At 40.2% G+C, this 24,065-nt stretch overlaps 1 protein-coding gene and 1 pseudogene across 1 annotated transcript in view; one reads left to right on the top strand and one right to left on the bottom strand.

Annotated features, from left to right (window-relative positions):
• The window catches only part of SNAP91 (synaptosome associated protein 91), a 132,923-nt gene extending 117,845 nt beyond the window's left edge, over positions 1-15,078 (bottom strand). The window contains exons 1-2 of the mRNA XM_053664932.1: positions 14,750-15,078; positions 13,735-13,894 (exon numbers count right to left, since the gene is read on the bottom strand). Of these exons, the coding sequence (XP_053520907.1) occupies positions 13,735-13,864 (130 nt within the window). The 5' untranslated portion in view covers positions 13,865-13,894; positions 14,750-15,078. The remainder of the gene's footprint in view (positions 1-13,734; positions 13,895-14,749) is intronic.
• Positions 15,079-18,284: 3,206 nt separating this feature from the next.
• Positions 18,285-19,579, top strand: LOC119048346 (keratin, type I cytoskeletal 18-like; annotated as a pseudogene).
• Positions 19,580-24,065: the final 4,486 nt, after the last annotated feature.

The following is a 24,065-nucleotide window of genomic DNA, read 5'->3' as shown; positions in this document are numbered from 1 at the left end:
GTTTGCATTTATGGTGAATTTGAATTCAGAGTGCTAAACGTATGTGTTTGTGTACGAATATGTGTGTACATACTCATATACATATATACAGACACACATATACACATATAGATCTCTCCATGTTTAAATATTTTTACATATGCCACATGACCTACAGAGAGAACTTTTTGGCATATATCTAGCAATCAGAATCAGGTAAACAAAGCAATGACCCATTAGGGTCAAGGCAGATAAGAATTATTCAGTATTGATATATACAGAATGTCTGATTTTGCCTGTTTGGGAATCAGCCTCCTCATCTGTAAAAAATGAAGAGATTGGACAAGCTCTAAGATTCCCTCCAGCCAGAACACCCTCCAGATCTAGTCCTTGTTCACAATGCAGGTCTCATCTAGCTAATGTTCTCAGTTCTCTTTGACTCAGTTTTGCAGCAACCCTTAAGTTCTCTTTAAATTCCTAAAATGTGCCTTGCTCCCTCTGAGACTCTTCCTAGATAAAATAAGGTTGCAGTCCTCATCCTCAACTTCGAGCTTGCACTTAAATGTTACTTCCTCTGCAATGGACCTCCCCTGTAGTCTTGGCCCCCGCTGTTAAAACTCTGGCCTTCTTTAACCACCTGTAATTATTTCTTTCATTTTCCATCTCTCCTACTAAGTTGCAAGTTCTCCGATGCCAAAAGCTGTGTGTATATTGTTCACCATGGTATCCCTGCCTCCTGGAACAATTCCTGGCATTTAGTCAATACCAAAATATTTGTTAAATGAATAAATAATGGGATTGTGCTAAATAAGCTACCGAAAGCCTCAATACTGAAAGTAATTTCTAATGTTGCCAAACAGGTCATTAAAAGCTAATTTAAATATGCTAACATTTATTGCTTTCTTTGCAAAGGCAAAACCATCCAAAGTTTTAGATTAAGCTCATCACCTTTGTTCACTGCTTTTTAAAAACCCTCAAGTTGTTAATGGTAATACTATCATGTTAGTGAGTATCACTATAGACCTTGTGAATAACATGATTATAGTAAAATTAAGAATGTGTGCTTACTTCTGAAATAATGCTTTTTAAAAATATTTTACTTATTTATTTTTAGAGATAGGGAAGGTGAAGGAGAAAGAGTGGGAGAGAAACATCAATGTGTGGTTGCCTCTCATGTGTCCCCTACTGGGGACCTGACCTGAAACCCAGGCATGTGCCCTGACTGGGAATCGAACCGGAAACCCATTGCTTCACAGGCCCACGCTCAATCCACTGAGCTACACCAGCCAGGATGAAATAATGCTTTTTTACACAATTCTCCTTAGGAATGATAATGTATTTATGAATTATAAAATGGATATTGAAAAGCAATGCTACCTAACTGTATCCAACTTAGAAGGAACTAAAGCAAATGTGTATATACACACACAAAATGCTAGTAAAGAATTTTCTCTGATATTAATGCCTAATCATCTACTATTTAACCACTGATGGTATGCACCAAGAAAAGTACATACAAGGTCTGTTTGGAAATGAGGTCTGTCCAGAAAAAGTCCAGCCACTGTTAATATAATGAGAACTGTCTTCACATCAACGTAACCTTGTAGCCAAGGAGAGTGGTTGGAATGCACATGTGTGAACAATGACGACTTCACTGGACTAGTCAGTGGAGGTGATGGACGCCCTTGAGTGAGCGTGTGTACTGTGTGGCCATCACATTCAAAATGACTGAGTAGAACAATAAATCTGCATCAAATTCTGCATTAAGCTTGAATATTCTTGTGCAGAAACTATTTGAATGATTCAAAAAGCTTTTAGGGATGGTACAATGACTGCAGCACAAATAGAAGTGTTGCACAAATGCTACAAAGATGGTCAAGAATCTACTGAAAGTGATCCATGTGCTGGAAGGCCTGTAACAAGCAGAACACCTGAGAGTGTTGACTATTTATGGGTTGCAATCAATGAGGACCAGCAACTAACAGTGTCAGAACCAGAAGCTGATCTGGGGATTCCAAAAACTACTATGTCTGAGGTTTTGACACAGGATCTTGGCATGAAATGTGTCATGGCAAAATTCATTGTGTAGCTTCTTCTACCAGAGCAGAAGGAACATCTTGCTGTAGTTGCTAATGACTTGACTTAAACCTATTCCAGTGAACCAGGTTTGGCATCTTATGACTTCTGACTTTTCCAAAACTAAAATCACCTTTGAGAGGGAAGAGATTTCAGATCATTGATGAGATCCAGGAAAATATGACAGGACAGCTGATGGCAACTGGGAGAACTGCGTGAGGTCCCAAGGTGTCTACGTTGAAGGGGACTGGGGTGCCATTGTCCTATGTACAATGTTTCTTGTATCTTGTATTTTCTTCAATAAATGTCTCCATTTTTCATAGTACATGGATGGATACTTTCCGGACAGACCCCATATATACTTTAAATCCACTATCAAGACTCTTCATATCAAGGACATAATTTTTCTCAAATTAAATCTTTATCACATCACAAAAATGCAAGTGTTGAGAGAATGTCAGGAAATAAACATTCAATATCCACAATGGCAACTGAATGTTTCCTTTGTTTGTTTTCCTTCAATATTGTACTTCTATTAATAACCTGGAGAGAAGATTATCAAGTTGTAACTCCCTGCTCTTCTCAAAGGTTAGCAAATAAAGTTAAAAATTTTTTAAATAGAAATAAAAGAAAAGGGTCTAAAATTTGGGAAATGTGAAATTAAAAAATCATTCAGCCAATGTTTACCAAAACCTGCTCTGATACTATGTTATGGATAAGGCAGCCTTAATAGCAGGCCAGAGAAAGAAAAAACAGCTGAACCAAATCCCACCAGGACTTTGTGAGGGATACGACAGGGAGATATGCACAGAGGCTCATCTGAGCACTGAGAAGCATGATTCACCTGGGTTTTAGAAGTGCAATTTTAATAATATATTAAAACACAAAAACAGCAGCATGGGAACGTCTCCCAAATAATATAAAGTATAGTGAATCTACTGAAATTCTAAGTTGCTCAGGAAAGAACTCTGGTGTGTGTGGTGGACGCAGAGACTGGTGGGTGATAGACAAGAACAGAGGGTAAGAAAAATAGTCTGGTTCCATCTCTACAATACAGGTAGACTATTAAAAAAACACCTCCTGATAACCCAGATAAGTGATACAAGCATCCTTCTAACCCTCAGGGTAAACTCAGAAGAAAAGCAATCCTCAGGGCCAAAAAAGAAAGAAGATGCAGAAAAGCACATGGTAAACTGATACTGAGAGAAGGCTCCCTGAGGCCATGTGTTAATCTGAGTGGACAGAGGCTTAGATGTTCAGAGCCCTGTGGGGAACAGAAGACAAGGCCTTTGAGAATAAACAAGGTGGCTAACTGGAACCAAGACGTCCATATAAATCTAGGATCCTCATAGAGGTACTCCCTTAGTAAAATTAGGAGGAAAAAAAACAGAATACCTTCCATCAAAGGAAAACAGCAGAAAAACTCTCCCACTCAGTTTAGGTTCTGGGTGGATTACGAAAAAAATCTCTGAGGCATTTGTAATCACAGTCTTCCCCCAAACCACATCTGTGATTCAAATTTAGACTATAGGTTCATACTCCTCTAGTCAAGATTCTCAGAGCCATATGTGTTTCAGAATTTAAGGTTTTGCAGACTTTACAAAAGTATTATGATACATTCACTATATTCAGTAACACCCGGTATAATCTGGACAGCACATATAATGTGACGATATTTCCGTAGCTCAACATATGAACCTTCATGGCAGGTAGTATAATGACTACATCAGGTCAAATTTTGCCACCAAAGGCTTTGCAAAAATAAAAGAAAAACTGGTCTTCTGAGCTTTTTGGATTTTCAAATTGGGGATCTACACCTATCCTAGATGAAAAACTCTCAGAGCAGAAATCAAATTCAGATGATCCCATGACGATAGCACCGTGGCACCCATCGGAAGCAGACACAAATCTCTGGGTGATTCTAGGCTTCTTGGGATTCCCGCAGGTGAAGTTCTAGCCAACATGATTTAACAGTTCAAAATTATAAAACACATAGGAAAAACAAATCGTGACTGAGGGTCAGGCAAAAATAATAGCAGAAATAGAACTTCATGTAATGAATCTCTGAGATACAGAGTAAAAAAATGAATTTACTGAAAATAGTAAAGAAATAAAAAAGGAACACAAACATGTTACCAAGAAATGTATATTATAAAAAACAAATTTGAAAAACTTCAAAAATAAAAAATATGAATAAATAATATTAAAAACTAAGGATGAGTAAAAGAAGAAAAGACAGCTAAAAAGAGAATTCATGAACTGGCGGATGTCTGAAAAATAAAGCATGCTAAACAATAAAGGAAATATTAGAAACCATGAATGGTATCTTTAAAGAATTAAGGATATAATGAGATGATCTAGCATATGTATAATCACATAATATTTGAAGAAGAGAATAAGTGTAGGTAACAATTAACGGTCACACTGAGATTTTTCCAGAACTGATGAGAGACATGAATTCTCAGATTCAGGGAATCCAACAAATCCCAAACAGCATAAATAAAAAGAAAGCTATGTCTAAACACATACTCTACAGAGGGACAAGGCAAACAGATTTTAAAAGCAGCCACAAAAACAAAGAAATTACTTAACAGCAGGTAGACTAATAGTTGACTTCTTAAGAGCAGCAATGGAAGCCAAAAGAGTGAAATATTGTCTTCAAAGACAAAATACCAATCTAAAACTGTATAAACAGATAAACTAACTAATCATATACAAAAATAAACATAAAATAAATTAAAGCCTTAAATATAAGACCTGAAACCATAAAACTCCTGGAAGAAAACATGGGCAGTAAACTCTCTGACACCACTCTTAGTGATAATTGTTTGGATGTGACTCCTCATGTAATGGAAACCAAACAGATGAAACTACACCAAACTAAAAAGTGATTGCACAGTGAAGGAGATAATCAATAAAACAAAAAGACAAGCTATGATTTGGGAGAAGACATTTGCCATGATATATCTGATAAGGGGTTAATGTTCAAAATTTATAAACAACTCATACAACTCAACACTAAAACCAACAACCAAACAAACAATTTAATTAAAAAATGGGCAGAAGACCTGAATAGACACTTCTCCAAACAGAACATACGAATGGCCAAAAATATATGCAAAGATGCTCCACACCAATAATCATCAGGACACTGATCATTAAAACCACAATATATCACCTCATACCTGTAGGAATGGCTATCATCAATAAATGAGCAAACAGCAAGTGTTGGTGAGAATGTGGATAAAAGAGAACTCTTACGGACTGCTGGTGGGATTGTACATTGTTACAACCACTGTAGAGAATAGTATGAAGGTTCCTCAAATAATTAAAAGTAGAACTACCATGTGAGCCAGCAATTCCTCTTCTTGAAATTTATTTGAAGAAATCCAAAACACTAATTTGCAAAGATATATGCACCCCTATGTTCACTGCAGCATTATTTACAATAGCCAAGATGTGGAAGCAGCCCAAGTGTCCATTGATAGATGAATGGATAAAAAAGCATGGTGCATATATACAATGAAATATTACTTGGCCATAAATAAAGAATGAAATCTTACCATTTGCAATAGCATGGACAGACTCAGAAAGTATAGACAAATGCCATATAATTTCACTTATGTGTGGGATGTAAAAAACAAAAAAACAAACACAACAAACATACATACAGAGAATAAATTAATGGCCACCAGATGGGAGGGGATTTGGGGAGATTGGGTAAAAAGGATTAAGAAGTACTAATTTCCATTTATAAAATAGTCCCAGGGATGTAAAGTATGGCAGAGGGAATATAGTCAATTATATTGTTATAAGTATGTACACTGCCAGATGGGTACTAAACTTACCAGCGTAATCACTTCCTAAGGTGTATAAATGCCTAATCGCTATGTTCTACATTTGAAACTAATATAATATTGTATGTCAACTTTAACTGAAAAATAAATTTTAGTCAAAGTTAAAAAAGAAATTCTTAGACATAATGAAGGAACGGTGACCCAAGAAGTCACGGTGGATCTATGTAAACAAATGCTGTCTGTGTTGAATAATGATATCGAGCTTTGGGTTTCAAACTATGGTGGAATTAGAACACTAAACAATAATAGCAGATAAGTAAGAAGTGGGTTACTAGAAGTAAAAGTTTGTAAATTTGTTTTGTTTGGGAGGAAAAAAAAGTCTGATCTACTTTAGACTTTAATATGCATGTAAAATTTTGAAGGTAATCATTAAAAGCAGAAATAATATATACGGCTTGCAAATTATTGCAGGGGAAAGTTAGAGTCAAAGCAAAAACTGAAGCAACTGATATGAGGGGGCAAAAAACAAGCGAGAAGTAGTCGTGAGGGCAAATCGCTAAGATTATATACAAGTCAGTTACAGTGGTGGTGGTAGCAGTAATGGTACCACTGGTAGCAACAGCAGCAGCAACAATTGTACAAGGAATGGTTACTGGGTTAATGGTGTTCTTCCCACATTCATGTGTCAAACTCTGGACATTTTACATTTATCATCTCATTTGTTCCTCGCCAAAAATGAGGTCAACACTGTTATTAATCTTCATTTAAAAATTTTAGATCCTCATCCAAGGGTATGTTTTATTGATTTTAAAGAGAGAGGAAGAGAGAGAAACATCAATTAGTTGTCTCCTTCATGCCCCCCCCCCCCGCCCCGACTAGGGACAGACCCGCTTCCTGACCAGGAATCAAACCTGCGACCTTTCAGTGCACAGGATGATGCTCTGACCAACTGAGCCACGTGGCCAGGGCTAATGTTCATTTTACAGGTGAGGTTTATTACTGACCAAAACCAAGGCAAAAGACAGCCCAATAAGGAGACTTCGGACAATTTTTAATAATTAATCACCCACTGGATTTGAGAGACAAGGGATAACTCTCAGGTTAATGGCTTGGGCAAAGTGGGTGGGGAAAACCTAGTTCTGAAGAGCAATTCTAATCTTTCATGCATGAATTAAGCCAATCAAAGGCACAGAAAATCCAAAGAAGGTTAGAGCTGGGTTTGTTTTCTTTGAAATGGTGAGTTACTGTTTCAAGAAGTTTGGTTGCGAAAGAAAAGCACGGGATGGCAGGCTGGGTGCTGCAAGAGGTCACGGAGTCCAAGGAGAGCCCTGTGAGGTGGTTTTGCTTGTTTTTAAATGGAGATACTCAAAAATGTTTATAAAAAGCGATAGATTAACATACCAATGACAGGGAGAATAAATGATGTAGGAAGGAGAATTACAATTTAAAATAAAAGTGCTAACTCTAGGAAAATGAAGCCAAAAAAGCAAAAACACACAAAGCAAGCAAAGATCCTGCTTCTTTCTCTTCTGAGCAGCAGAGCATGGTACAGAGATGCTGTAAATTCCTTAGGACAGAGGTCCCAAGTCTCCGGGCAGCAGACTGGTACCAGCAGAGGCCTGTTGAGAACAGGGCGGCACAGAAGGAGGTGAGCCTGAATGTAATGAGCTTGAATCATCCAGAAACCATCCCCCTCCACCCTTGTCTGTGGAAAATCTGTCTTCCACGAAATCAGTCCCTGGTGCCAAAAAGTTTGGGGACCACTGTTTTGGAAGATATTAGTTGCTCCATAAAAATGCATAAGAGAGAAAGCTTATGTAGACACATGGAAGGGTGAGGGGATCCTCACATCCTTGGGAGAGCAGGAAAGAAAGCTCCAGAAAGGCTGTGGGCTTCAGGGTGCAGTCCTCTTTCTAGCCTGTGCTCTAAGGAAGACGCCATCATTTCTTACTTATAGGTCCTCACACACCTGGCACTGATGTGCCATTCAGCCATTGTTCCCTTTATGAGAAAGGAGCAAAAGATGAACACCTAACAAAAGGCAACCAACATTTCCCTTCACAAGCAAACAATATATTTCCCTGTAAAGAAAAAGGAATTTACAATTTTTTAATGGCAAGAAATGAAGATTTTCAAATTCCTTAACTGCACTAAGATCATATTTGAAGGCCTGATATCTGCTGGCTCAGAAGCTGAGTCACCCAGAATACAGTTCTGTAAGGAAAGCATTCTCGGGCCTGAGGGGATAGGGTTATACCTCACTTCCGACCTTCTTTTATTGAAACCACGATAAGCTCCAAAGAACACCCTATTCTAGCATCGATATTTTGAAGAGAGGAGGTAAGATATTTAAAGGATAATTATTGGTGAAAAGCTAAGAGACAGACCCGTGGCAACTACTGTATTTTTTATACTATAAGATGCACTTTTAAAATATTTTTTTGCTTCAAAAATTTTTTTCCTACTTTTTGCCTCTAAAATCTAGGTGTGTCTTGTGGTCCAAAAAAATAGACACAAGGGAACACACCTAGGTTTCAGAGGAGGAAAGTAGAAAAAAATTTTGAAGCAAAAAATGTGGTAAAAAGTGCATCTTATAGTCCGAAAAATATGATAAGGGCCCAGATTAAATTACAAATAAGACTTCAGTGGCAATTTATTAAAAATTAAAACTAATATGGAAATGTAACAAAATCTAGATTTTAACCTAAAATGCTGCAAGCTAATACTGCAATTAAGATATGAATTTACTGCCCTGGCTGGTGTAGCTCAGTGGACTGAGTGCGGGCTGTGAACCAAAGGGTCGCAGGTTCAATTCCCAGTCAGGGCACATGCCTGGGTTGCAGGCCAGGTCCCCAGTCGGGGCCACATGAGAGGCAACCACACATTGATGTTTCTCTCTCTTTCTCCCTCCCTTCCCCTCTCTAAAGATAAGTAAATAAAAAATTTTAAAAAATATGAATTTACTTACTACATACATAATTTCATGTACTTTTCCATGAATACATTTTTTAAAATCACTGGGGCAACTTTTAAAACACTAATTTGAGTTCCCAATTTTATACTGGTTTTAAGAAAATATCTGCTAATCACAATGATTGCCAAAGAGGAAAAAATATATAAAGTGACCCAAATATATTTAACATTATACCATAAAAAAGATTTCTGTGAAAATGAGGAAGTTAAAAGATCCAGAAAGAAATTCCAGTCATTCCACTAGCTGATGTAAAATAAACCTGGCTTAGTAACTTGGAAGTTGCTTCTGAAGCAAGCGCCCTGCTATTGCCTGACTCCTGGCCACCCTTTTGCTTCCCTGGCTCCTGCCAACCCCTAAATCTCATGCGACCTCTTTTCTTCCTTCCAGAGATGCTGAGCATCATCTGACAATGTCACTGGACCACACAGATTGGACCCCTTAGCTTTATGATTTCTGAAAAGCTGTTCAGAAGTGTATTTTCGTCATCTCTTCTTGGCTACCTAAAAAATAATTCAGATTGTTTTAAACATCTCTAAGCTTGATCTTCTGGTGAATTAAGAAAAAACAGATTGTGCCTTGATATGAAAAATGAAGGCTATATTTAGGCAATACTAAATAGTTAAGTGAGAATAACTGGAATTAAAGTAAAATATATATGACAAGCTGGCAAATATATATTGCAAGTTGCCCTAGTGTTTAGTAAACTTTTATATATTGTTCCAATTTGTTGTATTCAATAAATTTTGCTTACTTTTTGGATCTTAGCATTACAGAAAGCTCTGTAATTTATAACAAATATTGAATTAATGGTATCAAATTAATGTGCAAATAACATCTACAAATCAAAATATATTGTATATATACTAAGCAAGTTTATTTAAAGCAAATAAACTTTTAGGTTTAAATTTTCATTTTGTTTACTCAGAAAATGTCTTATTAGCAAATATTTTATGAACAATTAAAACAGCAGGAATTCTGTGATAATTTGCCAATGCTTGTCTTGCTCAAAATACTGACCATATCTCACCCTACCTTTATGAGATATTCTTAAATATATATAATCTCATTTTTCTTAGTAGGGGAGGAATCATTTAAAAATGAAAATATCAAACATGAGATTCAGAACTTGAATTATTTGCTTATTATATGAGATAAGCTCATTATCAAAAAACCTCATGAGGTTTAGAATACAAAAAAATCGGATTAATGATAACCAATTTGGCTTCTATAAGGTTTGATTTGATGTTAATAGTAACATCTAAGTTTAGATTTTGGTGATCTTAAGTAGAGTCTTTAACAACATGGCATATATAGAAATTGTTCATAAAAGCAATTAACCAAAATGAATCTTATACCAGGGCTGCAAAACTTTCCGTATTTCTTCTCTACTGGTGTTACTTTCAGCCTGCTCTATTTTTTTTTTTTTTGGTTGTCATTGTTCTTTAACCTTGACATAGCACTTGGGTAGGTACTAGGTGCCCTACCAGATCTTGTTACTTTGACTTGGGGCATCCTTTAGACCACAACTACAAAACAGAAAAGGAAAAGCAAGTGTAAAACAACTGTAACCAAGAAGACGAGTTAGTCCAGGATGTTTGCTGTACTACCAAATCCATACCCACTTACAAGGAAGAGGAAGTGGGGGTGTATAGCTGGACCCAGAAAAACTAACACCAAACCAATACTGGTTCGGTATGTGACTTTCATGGGTCCCGGACAACATTATTATAGCAGGACAGAGTTGGAGTAAAAGCTTTACGTAATCAAAAATTACCTTAAAATATATAATCCTTACTTAGATTATAAAGGTTAACCACATCCTTTAAATTTAATACATAACTGCTGATTATAAGCTTTTTCTGAATATAGGTTCCCTCTAAGAAACATATGGTTATTGAAAAAAGGGAAAAAACCTGAGAATATATATTGAGAGTTTCTTTTTATCTCCACCTTCTCACCATATGTAATTCTGCCACAGACTGTAAATAATTTCTTCAAATGTATAAATCGTGTGCCATTAAGCATCATTTTATAAATCAGTATAATTAACAATAACTTTCTTGGCCTATCAACCTAAAGAGAAAAAAATTATTTTTAAACCAGTCCTTTAACGTTAAGTACACTGTACATAAAGATTTTGAGCCCATTTAATTATCCAGATATCTTTAAAAGAGCACAGAACCATATATATCTATTGTTACTGTCTTTCAATCTAAACTCTAAAATAAGAAGTTTATACACAAATCAATCCAGTTATATATTAAATTTTTTGGTTTCAAATCCCCAACTTTACATTTTAAGCTCTTTTCCTCCCAGTTAGCATTTAATATTTTCAACTCTAAAACACTAACTACTTAAGAGTATTTCAGGGCCTACAGGGAAACCTAGTTATGCGTTTGTGTGTTTTAGTGACAGGTGTGACTCACTTGTGTAACTGGGGTGTTACTGAAAACCCAGGAATAAATTAGGTAGTCTGTCACTATAAGGAAATTCACGAGGAATCCTGAGTAAAGATGCCCTTTTACGATGCGCATATATATATATGTATATATATATGTATATTTCTAATGTTATGAATATTCAGGTTCATCATATTATTTTTCTTAAATAAGGAAATATCAGTAACGTGATATCTATCTTTCCAAATTTCACCCTAAGGTGGGTTTTAAGTGAAGATAATTTATGATTCAGTGGAAAAGCAAAATGTTAAAAGGAATCCAATATTTCTCAATACTTGGCTTTTGCTCATTTTTAAAGTGACAGAATTAAATTGTGTTCATGAATTTCAGAGAGACTATAATGACTACATGGATTATGATGCTCAGTTTCACACAATGCCTTGCAAACAGGCTGGTTATTTTGAAGATTAACCATTCAGGCTAATATGGTTCCTTCCCCCCACCCCCAACAGAGAATATTACTAAATAAACCACAGATGGCAGTTAAGTGTGGTGGTTAAAAGCTGTAAAGTTAATTATCCTCCTTGAACTGATCAAGCAGTGATCAATTAACGTATAGTTCAGTGCCTGGCATACAGTAACTGCTCAATAAATGTCTTGCTCTTATAATTATTCACATTAATAATTCAATAACAGTTCATACTTTTGCTGTTTTCTTTAAATACGGAATCTTACCCCTAAGTTCCACATATTCAAAATCACCCTACCTACTAATATATATTGCAGATACTGGAAAATCTTCCTCCTTGAAAATTTTCAAGGGATTTTTGAGATCTAAAAGAGTAAGGTGACTGACTACGTAGTTAGATACGGAAAAGTCGTCTTCATCTGAAAATGTTTTAATGGAATGCTCAAACCTGTGAATGTTCTGAAATGTATCGATCTACTGATCTATCATTTTCAAAACATTTAGCAAATCCATAAATGATAGCTTTTTATTATGAGGATTTGCTAGACTGACACATACCTTTAAGACATGAGTCATCCTTCCAGAGTTGGGGAAACTGATGGAAAGATGGCTACATGATTCAGCATGCTGCAGCACAGCAAGCTGGTCATGAATTTATAATTCCCACTTCTGTTAGGTGCCCTGGCCCTGGTGGTCTCTCTCATCCCAAACTGCATATATAACACATGATACCACCATCAACAAATGTTAAGAACTCCTGCAGAAAAGAAATAATGGTGTTTTCCTCTCAGACATGCTTCTAGAAGCAAGATTTTTCATTTTTATGAGATAACAGGTTCACAAGGCTGGATACAATGTCTAGTGTAGGCTTCATCGAACTTAGCTTATACAGTTAGGACCAGAGTCCATTCTAACACTGGTGCCATTTTCTCAGCTACACATGGAAGGTGGTGGGGAAGGCCTGAAGCAAACCAAAAAAACAAACCCCCCCAAGCCCAGAAAATGGGCAAAGGAAGTCAAATGTGAAATGGATATGGCCATGTCTGTGTCTCTCCTGCCAACACTTGACCTTTACCAACGAACATGGAATCCTAACAGGAAAGATCTTAAGCAGGTCAAAAATACTGAACAGCAACTACAGAATCTATTCTGACACAGCTTTATTTATTAGGAGCCTCATACCCAAGGCAGGTGAAAGGCTTTTTCTAAGTGTCCCTATTTACCTTTCATTAACAAAAGATTATCCGTTAATCAAATAAAACATTTATTTCAGAAATAAATAGATTTCAAACTTTCTCCTATCAAATAACCCATACAAAAAAAAAGTTATGAATCAAGCGTTTTCATCTAAAATCACACCACCTCAGACACTGGCAAAGCACATCCATTTTGCGACCACAGCCTAGTCACGCTGCCCAGCAGTTTCTGAGACGGGGGTGAAGTGTGCCAGGAAGTGTAAAACAAAATTGCCATGATCTATAAAGTGCAATTTCCTCATCTGATAGCTTGAATTTATTTCAGCCTGGTATGATTATACACAACACACACTCACACACCCACACCCACACACAAAATCTCAGCAGTGACACTGAAGAGATGGCACTACCAAAAAACTGTTCAAAATGCATTTAGGAAACAACTAGGGTGACAAGTTTGACCTTCCATAAATCCATCTTATTTTTTGTTCCTGTTGTTATGACTGTGCAACCCCTGATTTCCTCTAACCTGGAAAAGGAGGGGAGCATGGGGAAGAAAAAAAAAAAAGCAGGTGAAGAGTGTCTAATCCTGAATGTGCAATTTCTCAGTATCTTATACTGTTGATAAATATACAATCTTTTTCTCCACTAAGACCTTGGAGGTTAACAGGAGGAAAAATATGGCTCAAAGACAAGGTGTCAGGGCTGACCCAAAGGGACAATTGGAGATTCCGCTGGGAGTTCTGAAGGCTGCAGCATTATGGACAGAGAGCCCAGGCCGCGCCGCCAGCAGCCTGGGCGCCTCTGCCATGCGCATGTCCCACTTATATAAAGAGATGCTTACAGTCCAGGTGCTTTTTCTTGGGGCCCATCACTTCATGAGTGGTGGCTTTGCAGACCGCTCTCGCTACAGCGGAGCCTGTCACGCTGTACTGAGCGGCGGCGATCCGATCCGTGAGCGTTTGGCCCGACATCTTCTCTGCCCGTGTCTACCGCCTCCTTTTCTGCGGGAAAGTAGGGGAGACGGACCCGCTTTAACCTACAGACCCTACCCTCGGAGACCCGGGCCATGCCTCCTCCCGCCGCACGGCGGCTCTCTTCTCGGTCCCCGCCCAGGTACCACCTCCTGGAACCAGCAAAGCGCTGTGCCCGACTCAAGCAACGTGGTCTAGGGGGTCTTGAGTGAGGGTAGGTCCGCAACGGAACCCCAGCGCGGTTCCGGTCCCAGCAACGTGCCACTGTCCGCTCCCAGCCCCGCCTCGCCCCGCCGGCGCCCCTCTGTCAGTCACCACTTCGCCTGCAACCTGATCCCCGAGGGCCAGACCGGCGGGCTTCAGGGTTATTCCCGGGGCGCCGCGTCCGCCAGGCTCCCACCTCGCAGGTCCCCACCGCAGCGCTGCCACCTAGCAGCCCGCGGGCTTCGGAGAATGACTCGGGTACCCAAGCCCTGGCAGCTTCCCTCCTCCTGCTCGCTCTGCTGCGGAAAGGGCTTGTCCTTCTTCGGTCGCGGTGGAGATTATCCTAATGTTGCGCCATGTTATGCCCTCTCCTCCCCTTCCTTCCTCGCCGCAGCCTCCAAAGCCCCGCCGAGGCCCTTCACCTGGGAACCCTCCGTTGGTCCCCAAACCCCTGCTGCAGGGACCAGTCCGCTCTGCGGAGGCGCCAGAGTCTCCGAGCGCCTCGCCCTTCCTGGCAGCCCGGCAGAGATGGGCTGACAGCCCAGCCCCCCGCCGGCCCTCGAGCGCACCGCGGCGCTGTCACCCAGCCGCTGCCCTTCTCCGCGCCCTAGGATTATCCTCCCTGATCCCCGCGCGGCCCTGCACAGAGGAGGGGGCCGAGCCCAGGCCGCCGGTACTCACCCCGCCCCAGGAGCGGTGCCGCCCGCCGCAGGATGAGCGGAGCCTGGGCCGCCCTGGGAAGCCGCGCCGGGTGGGTGTGTGCGGCCGCGCGAGGACCTGGTGCCCCGGGGCGCGATACCTCCAGCCCTGGCCCGGCCCCTGCCCTCAGCTCCGCGGTCCGGGCGCCCGCCGCTAGTAGCCCCAGGAACCAGTGCCCGCGTGCCGCCGCCTCCTCCGCCAGCGCCGCCGCGTCTCTCCAGCGCTCCGCGCTGCGTCCCCATCCCCGCCCCCACCTCAGCTGTGGCTGCTCCAACGAGTCAGGTGACGGCGGCGGACAAACCCGGGCAAGCTCTCCGCCGAGCTCCTGGCGGCCCCCTCCCAGCTACTCACACTCGCCGCCCCCTCGGGGCCGCGAACGTACAAGGAAGGAAAGCATCCCTGGTAAGCGCGAGAAGATAGGGAGGCGGGGAGGTCGGGATTCAGACATTTACCCAGCCTTCCACTCTCCGCCGGGCGCCCGGCAGCCCCTCCGCCCCCTGGAGCCGCGCGCACCTGACACCTCGCTGCGGGATGCGCCCGAGACTGCGGGGCGTTGGCGCGGCCCAGTGAGTGGGCTTTTGGAGTTTAGCTGTACGAAGGCCAAGGCTAGGGCGTGGTCGCCGTCTGTCTGACAGATCCCAGCCCCTGGTCTTCTACATTTCGTCTCACACTCGCCCTCCAGTCAAAGGCTGCCCTGGCCGAGATTGTCATGGCAATTTAAAATGTCAGATTCTACCGGCCAAGCCGCACCTGTGCGTTCGTCAACTCCTTGGAGCTTCTCTACTTGTCTGTTACCATTGAGAGTCCGGGTAGGCAGGTAATTCTAGCCACTTTGGTTTTAAACGGATATTAAGGGCTGCTTCAAGGACGAATAATTAACAAAGGGATCAATGGAGTCCCAGATCATATTCAGAGCAGTCATTTGAGTGTGTAAGGAAAACTCTTTATATCCTTAGAAACTAACGTCTGCCAATTAAATATAGTGGTTGAACTGCATACATGAATTTCTAAACAGGGATTTGGGCTTGTTTAATAGTTTCACGTGTTGCCATTTTCAAAAAATTATTTGCCTTAATCTGAAACTCTTTTAAATTTTCTAAGTAGAATCAAAATCAGAACTTCAGCTGCAATTTTTCTTGACATTTTTCTTTGCTACAGGTGGCCTTTTTTGTACTAGAGGCTGTAAAATGTTTATACTGAAGGTTTTGTTGTGTTCTCCTCTTTCACCTGGTACAAAATTCATTATTTCACAACTTTTTGGTCTGTCTCTTGCATTACTTAGAAGCATGCTGACGAAAGGAAGGGCTGCCCAAGACCACTGTTGTTAGGTTTCAATATTGGTCTCACCATATGATCTAGTAATATCACATGTAGGTATTTATCCAAGAAAAATAAAAACACATCTGCATTAAAAAATGTGTACTCAGCTCTGGTTGGTGTAGCTCAGTGGACTGAGCATGGGCCTGTGAAGCAAAGGGTTGCTGGTTTGATTCCCAGTCGGGACACATGCCTGGGTTGCAGGCCAGGTCCCCAGTGTGGGACACATGAGAGTCAGCCACGCATTGATGTTTCTCTCCCACTCTTTCTCTTTCCCCTCTTTCTAAAAATAATAAAATATATTTTTAAATGTGTACTCAAATCTTGTTGTAGCTTTATATAATGACCCCAAACTGGTAGAAACCCCAATGTTACTCTGATGGTGAGGGGATAAACAAAAAGGGGTGTATCCACGCACTGGATAGTACGAAGTAGGCGCGAAGAACAAATTAATAACAGGGAGGAATCTCAAATGCACTATGCTAAGTCAAAGAAGCACTACTCCCAACACTGCTGATTGTTGTGATTGCATTTAAATGGCAGTCTGAGAAAGGCCAAACCCTGAGGACGGAAAGCGTGTGGAAGCCCAGGGGACGGGGAGGAGACTGACTGCACAGGGGCTGGCAGGAACTTTTTGGAGTGATGGAAACATTCTGTGTCACGAGTGTGACGGTGGTTACACAACTGCTTGTATTCTCACAATTTACCCAGTGTGTTGTGTGTGGACTGTGCTACAACACGGCTAATACAAAGGGCTGGGTGACCGTGTTGCTCTCAGACCATGTAGAGTTCACACTAAGGAACAGTAGGAGGACAGGGAGACATTTGATAAAATTTTTATCATAATGATAAAAATTCATTGAGCACCTGTAAACATATCTAGAAACAGAGCTTCAAAATAGGCTGAAGCAAAAACTAATGGCATTAAAAGGGGAAATAGGCAAATCCACAATTACAACATCTTTCTTTGAATAGTTGATAGGATAAGTAGAAAATGGGTAACAGAATTGGTAACGTGAAATAACCATGCCAACTGATTTTACCTAATTGACATTTATAAGGACTCCCCCCAACAACAGTGGAATACATTCTTTTTGAGTAAACATGGAACATTAACCAATATAGACCACTTTCTGGGCCATAAAAACTAGTTTCATAAATTTAAAAAGATTACGGTCATAGAAACTGTGATCTCTTACTACAATGGATTTTAACTAAAAATCAGTAACAGATATCTGGAAATTGCTAAATATTTGGTAATTAAACAATACATTCTAAATATGGGCCTAACTTTCCTGTGAAAAATTATAAATCACTCTGAACTTAATGATAATGAAAATGCAACATATTAAAATTTACAGGATGCAGATAAAGCAGGGACTAGAGGGAAATTTGTAGCATTAAAATACTTATATTAGAAATAAAGAAAGACATAAAACAACTAAGTTTTAACCTTCAGAAATTAGAAAAAGAACAAATTAAACTCAACACAAGTGGAAAGAAGAAAATAATAACATAAAATTGGTAAAAAAAGAAAATAGATTATAGATAAAATCAGTGAAACTTGCTTTAGAAAACAATCAATAAAACTGATAAGCTCCCTAGCCAGACTAATCGAGGAAAAAATGGCACAAATTTTCAGTGATATGAATGAAAGGGTAGATAGATATAATGGACATTAAAATGATAAGAGAATATTATGAACAACAATATGCCAATAAATTAGATAATTTACATGAAATAAAGAAATAGTGTAGAATAGTGGTTCTCCAATAGTGCAGCGGTAATGTTATGTCACATCGGTTGCTTTTAGTTAAGAGGTTTTGAGTAATATTTTTTCAAATAATATAATCTGTGAGGAATTTACTTTTCAAAAACAAATTGGAGTTGATCACAGTCAATCCTATCACAGTAGGAACTTACATGTAGAAGATCATGTACAGATAGACTGAGAAGTATGGGAAGCCATGGTCTGTCCTTGGTGTACTACTCTCGTCTGTGCAGTGCAAGGGAGAGTATCGCACATGTGCACATCCTCCCATCATGAGTGGTAGCAGAAACATACTTGAAAATCTCCCAACTATTGAAGAATCGTGTACAAATTGGTATATTATGTCAATGGTAAATCAGTTTTTGAAATGTTATGGTTGTTGCAGCTTCACCCTGAGTCTCGGCTTCTCACCTTTGTCCCTTGAAAAACATGACCTTCAGCACATGCTCTAGCTTCTCCACCAGCTACTGGACCCTGGGCTCTGTGCAGACTCCCAGCCACTGGGTCTGGCTGGCCAGCAGCTCAGCCAGTGTCTGTGCAGGTGTGGGGGGCTCAGGTTCCCAGATCTTGGTGTCATGCTCCACAAGTGTGGGGGGCCGTCGGGGATCGGGGGCCTGGCTACAGGGATGGCTGGGGGTCTGGTGGGCATAGGGAGCATCCAGAGTGAGAAGGAAACTATGCAATACCTGAATGACACCTGGCCTCCTACCTGGAGAGGGTGAGAAGCCTGCACACTGATAATTGAAGACTGGAGAGCAAAATCTGGGAACACTTAGAGAAGAAAGGACTCCAGGTCAGAGACTGGGGGCATTATTTCAAGACTATTGAGGACCTGAGGGCTCAAATCTTTGCAAATTCTCTGGACAATGTCTGCATCATTCTGCAGATTGGCAATGTCTGTCTTGCTGCTGATGACCTCAGAGTCAAGTATCGAGATGGAGCTGGCCATGCGGCAGTCTGTGGAGAGTGACATCAATGAGCTCTGAAAGGTCACTGATGATTCCAATATCACACGGCTGCAGCTGGATACAGACATCGAGGCTCTCAAGGAGGAGCTGCTCTCAAGGAAGAAGAACATGAGGAGGAAGTAAATGGTCTACAAAACCAGATTGCCAATTCTGGGTTGACTGGAGTTGGATGCCCCCAAATCTCAGGATATTGGCAAAATCATGGCAGACATCTGGGCCCAGTATAATGAGCTGGCTCAGAAGAACTGAGAGGAGCTAGACAAGTACTCCCATCAGATTGAAGAGAGCAGTGCAGACCTTGCTGCTGAGGTCACCTCGCAGACCGCTGAGGTAGGAGCTGCGGACAGGACACTCACAGAGTTGAGACATACGGTCCAGTCACTGGAGACTGACATGGACTCGATGAGGAATAAAGGCCAGTGTGGGGAATGGCCTGAGGGAGATGGAGACGCGCTGTGCCAGGCAGTGGAATGGCTCAACGGGACCCTGCTGCAGCTGGAGTCAGAGCTGGCCCAGACCCGGGCAGAGGGGCAGCGCGAGGTCCGGGAGCATGAGGCCCTCCTGAACATTAAGGTTAAGCTGGAGGCTGAGATCACCACCTACCACAACCTACCGGAAGAAGGGGAGGACTTCAACCTTGTTGACACCCTGGACCACAGCCCCTCCTTACAAACCATCCAAAAGACCACGACCCGCAGGACTGTGGACAGCAGAGTGGGGTCTGAGGTCAACAACGCCAAAGTTTTAAGGCATTAAAGGCAGCAGAAGGGTGGCATCCCATGGTGGGGCAGAAGGCCAAGAAAAAGTTCATTGAAAGATTTAACACAAAAAAAGGAATTTATTGGTTGTTTTGGAAGAAAGTTTTAACTGACCTTGTAAATAGTAGTATAGTTCTCAGTGACAAAGATTTAAAAAACACCAGGTTCTCATATCCAGGAAAACGAATATATAACCATGAATGTTGTATGCTAAGTTAACAGAAAGAAAGTTGATTAAAAGAAAAGTACATTGAGAAAAAAAGTGATTCCTTGTCAATGTATTCCCTTTGAAGAATAAAGCATACAACAAATAGTATCCAGTAAATCATAAGCAAGAATAAGCATTGACCTGCAATATTTAAGTACAAGGTTTTTTTTTTTAATTAAATTTATTGGAGTGGCACTGGTTCTCAAAACCATACAGGTTTCAAGTACGCAGCTCAACAAAACGCTGTCTGTAGACTGCACCCTGCATCCTTCGCCTCAAGCGAAGCTTCTTTCCATCCCTATTGCCCCAGACCCCAGCTTTGCCCACCTCCACCTGGTTCCCACCCACCTTTCCCTCTGGCTATCACCATACTGTTGTCTGTATCTATGTGTCATGTATATACGGAGGTTTTTTTGGCTAATTCCTTCACCTTCGGTCGTCCATTCCCCTGTGGAGATGTGTGTTTGTTTTTTCTTGCATTAATACCCAGGTGTGATCTTGTTTGATCACATGGGCCTTTGAAGGCCCAGACACACAATAAATACTATTCAATAAACCTTAAGTAAGAATAAGTGTTAACTTCCAATATTTTTACAAATTGAAGGATATTTTTATTGTAATGGTCGGAAAAGAGGTTTAATACAGTAGACATCAAAAACATTGGCTCAGAAAAAAAATACTATATTTTTATCTGAGTCCAAAGGCATGTACGTCACTGTACAGATTTTTTCTACATCTCTGGTTTAATTCACATGTGTTCTTCTGAGTATCAGATTTAATAGAGAAAAAAACAAGCCAACGATAATTACATGTAGACTGACAATTTATATCAACATGAGGGCAAATGTCTTTAAGCTCTTGGTTTTGGGTTATTCGTGAGACATGTGTAAAAGTAAAAGAAATAAAGCTAAGGGCAGTCCATTGTCTTTGGTAACAACCTCAGATAAAAACATTCATGTGTTTCTCTAAAAACTACAATGTTATTAAGGTAAAACTAGGGTGACTTCATTCCAGGGATGCCTCTGTATCATAGCAGAAAAAACATGTGAGGTGCAGAGATGACTATGTTGGGATATATCCACTCACACTTGCAAACTCAAAGGCACATGCAAACAAAAAGCAAATTTTGATATCCTGAATGTACTTGCATAGAGATGAAAAAGTTGTTTCTCTTTTATGAGATGACAAATGAGAGACCATAAAACTGATGGTCATTCTAATGTAGCAAGAAAATAGTAGGTTCCACAAAGTATCAATAAGATTGAGATTCAAGCCAGTAGTTCATTTTAGGGGGAGTACCAGATTTTATCTGGGAAACCATTCAAGTTATTTAAACATGAAAGTAAACGCAGAAACAGTGTATCCCAAGATGGGACAAAATTATTCCTTAAGTTTTGTTCTGCCTAACATTCAGGTTAGAAATGAATTCCATAGCAACTGGCATAGTTTACATGCATGGTAACTTAAAACAGTTTCAATGTGGTATATTCATTTTGCTTTTCCCTTTTAAATCTAATGTGGCTATTCTGGTTGCCTATTGTACGACAAGCTTTCACTTAAAGAAACAATTTTTAAATTCTCTCTCACAGGTCTGTGAATTAACAGGCCTCTACTGGGTAGTTCTCCTGTGAAGTCTTTCATGGAGTTGCAATCAGGTGAGAGCAGAGGCTGTGGTCATCGGTAGTCTACTGGGCTGTCCACGGTGGCTTATTCACTCACCTCTCTGGCAATTGACACTGGCATTCAACTGAGAGATCAGCTGAGGTTGGACTGTAGCACCGATACAGGGCATCTTTATATGGCTTGGGCTTCTAATGGCAGAGTGGTCTAGCTAAGTCACATTTCTTTCATGGTGGCTGGCTTTCAAGTGGGACTATCCCAGGGTGGAGTGTTCTGAGAGACATAGGTGGAAGCTGGGAGGTTTCTTGTAACCTAACTGTAAGGTCATACAGCATCAGTTCTGTTGCAGTCTATTGGTCGAAAGCAAGTTGCAGAGACATCACAGGTGCAAGGGGAGGAGACTATTACTGGGAGACTCTTTGGGGGACCAACTGCCACAGTAACACTCACAGGTAAACCTGGTGAAGATCCTAGAGAGAGAAACGTATGCTCTAAGAAATGTGAGGGTAAGTGATGCAATTAAGATTCTTTGGGAACTGCTCCTCAAGGAATTGGCAACCGGTCAAAAAATTTACTTGAATTAAAATAACACCGTGAAGTATTTCCTTTGGTTTGAATATTCTCTCTCATGCACCAGGTAAACTCCTACTCATCTTTCAAGACCCTAGATCGAATTGTATATGATCTGTAAATATTCACAAAGTCCTCTAGTTTAGCCCCTTCTTTTTCCAGATGAGGAAATTTAAGACTAGGGAGTTTAAGTGAATTTCTTCTATCACACAGTGAGATAAAGGCATAACCAGTCCTAAACTCCAATGGTCAAATTTCCAATCCAGTGTTCTTTTCTTTGTACTCATTGCTTTTTTTAATTGCTTCTGATAAAGGTATAACAGTATTATGACAGAATTTCATTTTGTAATATTACTTAGCTCTTCATTTAAAAACGTCCTTTTTAAAACTTCATTGGTTGGAAAGCATGACAGCCAATATCTGAGTTTGTGGAATTGGACAAGCCCTGGTTTGAGTCATTGGCATTCACCCTCACTAGCTGCATGACTAGTACAGCTAGTCATGGCAAGTTCTGTGGCCTTTAAGGCTCAATTTTCTCATCTGTAAAATGGGCATGATTATAATACACATCTTGAAGGATTGTTATTACCATTAAATAAGATAATGGCATATAAAGCAAATAGCACAGTATATGGTACACAATAAAAGCCCAATGAATGTCATTCATACTACTTAGTAATTTGGATGGAGTAATTGATTTTATTATTAACATGAGGTTATATTTAATTATATTTTACTATTCATTATTTGGAACAATGCAAATTTATACAGTTCTCTGATAACTATATTATTCTACTAGTACCACTTCTGAAGTGAGAAAATGAACTTAACAAATTACCTAGTTTCTGAGATGTAAAACCCAGATTACTTCAGGGTTGCATTGAGCCCCTGCTGTTCCCCGGGAACCAAAGTAGAAAATATATGCATATGTAAATAAGCATTGTACAGTAATGCTGTTACACACCGCAGTGCTTTCTTGCTTCTTTTTCAATCTAAAGAGATGATTTCACTCCCGTCTCAGGGAGCGAGAAGGTTTTTCTTTGAGAAAGGAGAGTATTAACCAGGAAGTCTGTCTGGAGAAGAACGTTTCCCAAATAACCTCACTCAGACCCCTGTGAGAGCCGAGCCAGTGCGCCTCACTGTCCAGCGTGCAGCTCTTTAAGCTGTCCCCTTGTTATTTTACCTTCTCCTCGATTCTGGTTGTTGTAACCTAAAGTGTCACAGGTTGATCTCCATTTTCAGCTGCTTAGGACAAAAGACTAGGGCTCTGCTTGAAAATTCATCGCATGAGCGCCGTAGAAGGACTTGCACTGGTGTGCGCATAGCTCCAGGAACGCAGCAGTGTCCTGGGAGGAAGTCTGCTGTCCTCATGCTCCCTCCAACTCTGTGACCGCCACAGACACATGGTACTGGTCAGTACAAAAAGGTTCTTGTGCAAAAATAATAATTGTAAAGATCAACTCTAATTTTAAATATACGATTATTAGCTATAATTCTATCAGTCAACCACTTCTGTTTCTCCAATGAAGAGGACATTAGAGAGAAATGGAAAGTTTAGGGTATTTGACGGTCATTCAGTATAACCAGCTCAGAATGAAATGCTGTGTTACAATTTAAACTGATTATGTCTGGAACAGGTAAGACCTTAGTCTTTCCAGAGCATGATGCATAACAGTATTGAGTAACTTTTCCACTTTCCTCGAGTACTTCCCTTTGTCCAAAAACTAAGGCTTCAGATACATGGGAGTCATTACACAGGACAGAGCATCGTTGTGGAAGGTTTAGAAAATTAGAGCACTCTACATTGAATGTTTACTCAAGTATTTATGTTAGCCTCAAGTTAGAAAGTTCTATAAATAACACCCCCCAAAAGAGTATCTTGAAATAAAAAACCATAATTTTCTTTAAAAAACATTAGTTTGGAGAACCAATTTTCAATGGAGGATTATACTTTCACTTTTAAGTAGTAAAATGGTAAAAAGTATATAATAATAATGCTAGTATGCCAATTTTTCCCCTTGGAGAAAATAAAGAATGAATTGATTGTTTTACCTCTCCAAATGAATTGGTCAATGGATGTCTTGAC

The sequence above is a fragment of the Artibeus jamaicensis genome, unplaced genomic scaffold (assembly GCF_021234435.1).
Source record: "Artibeus jamaicensis isolate MK-2021 breed Jamaican fruit bat unplaced genomic scaffold, CSHL_Jam_final contig_387, whole genome shotgun sequence".
NCBI classification, from domain to species: Eukaryota; Metazoa; Chordata; class Mammalia; order Chiroptera; family Phyllostomidae; genus Artibeus; species Artibeus jamaicensis.
The sequence above is the reverse complement of the archived record's forward strand: the minus strand, read 5'-3'. Positions and strand labels throughout refer to the sequence as shown.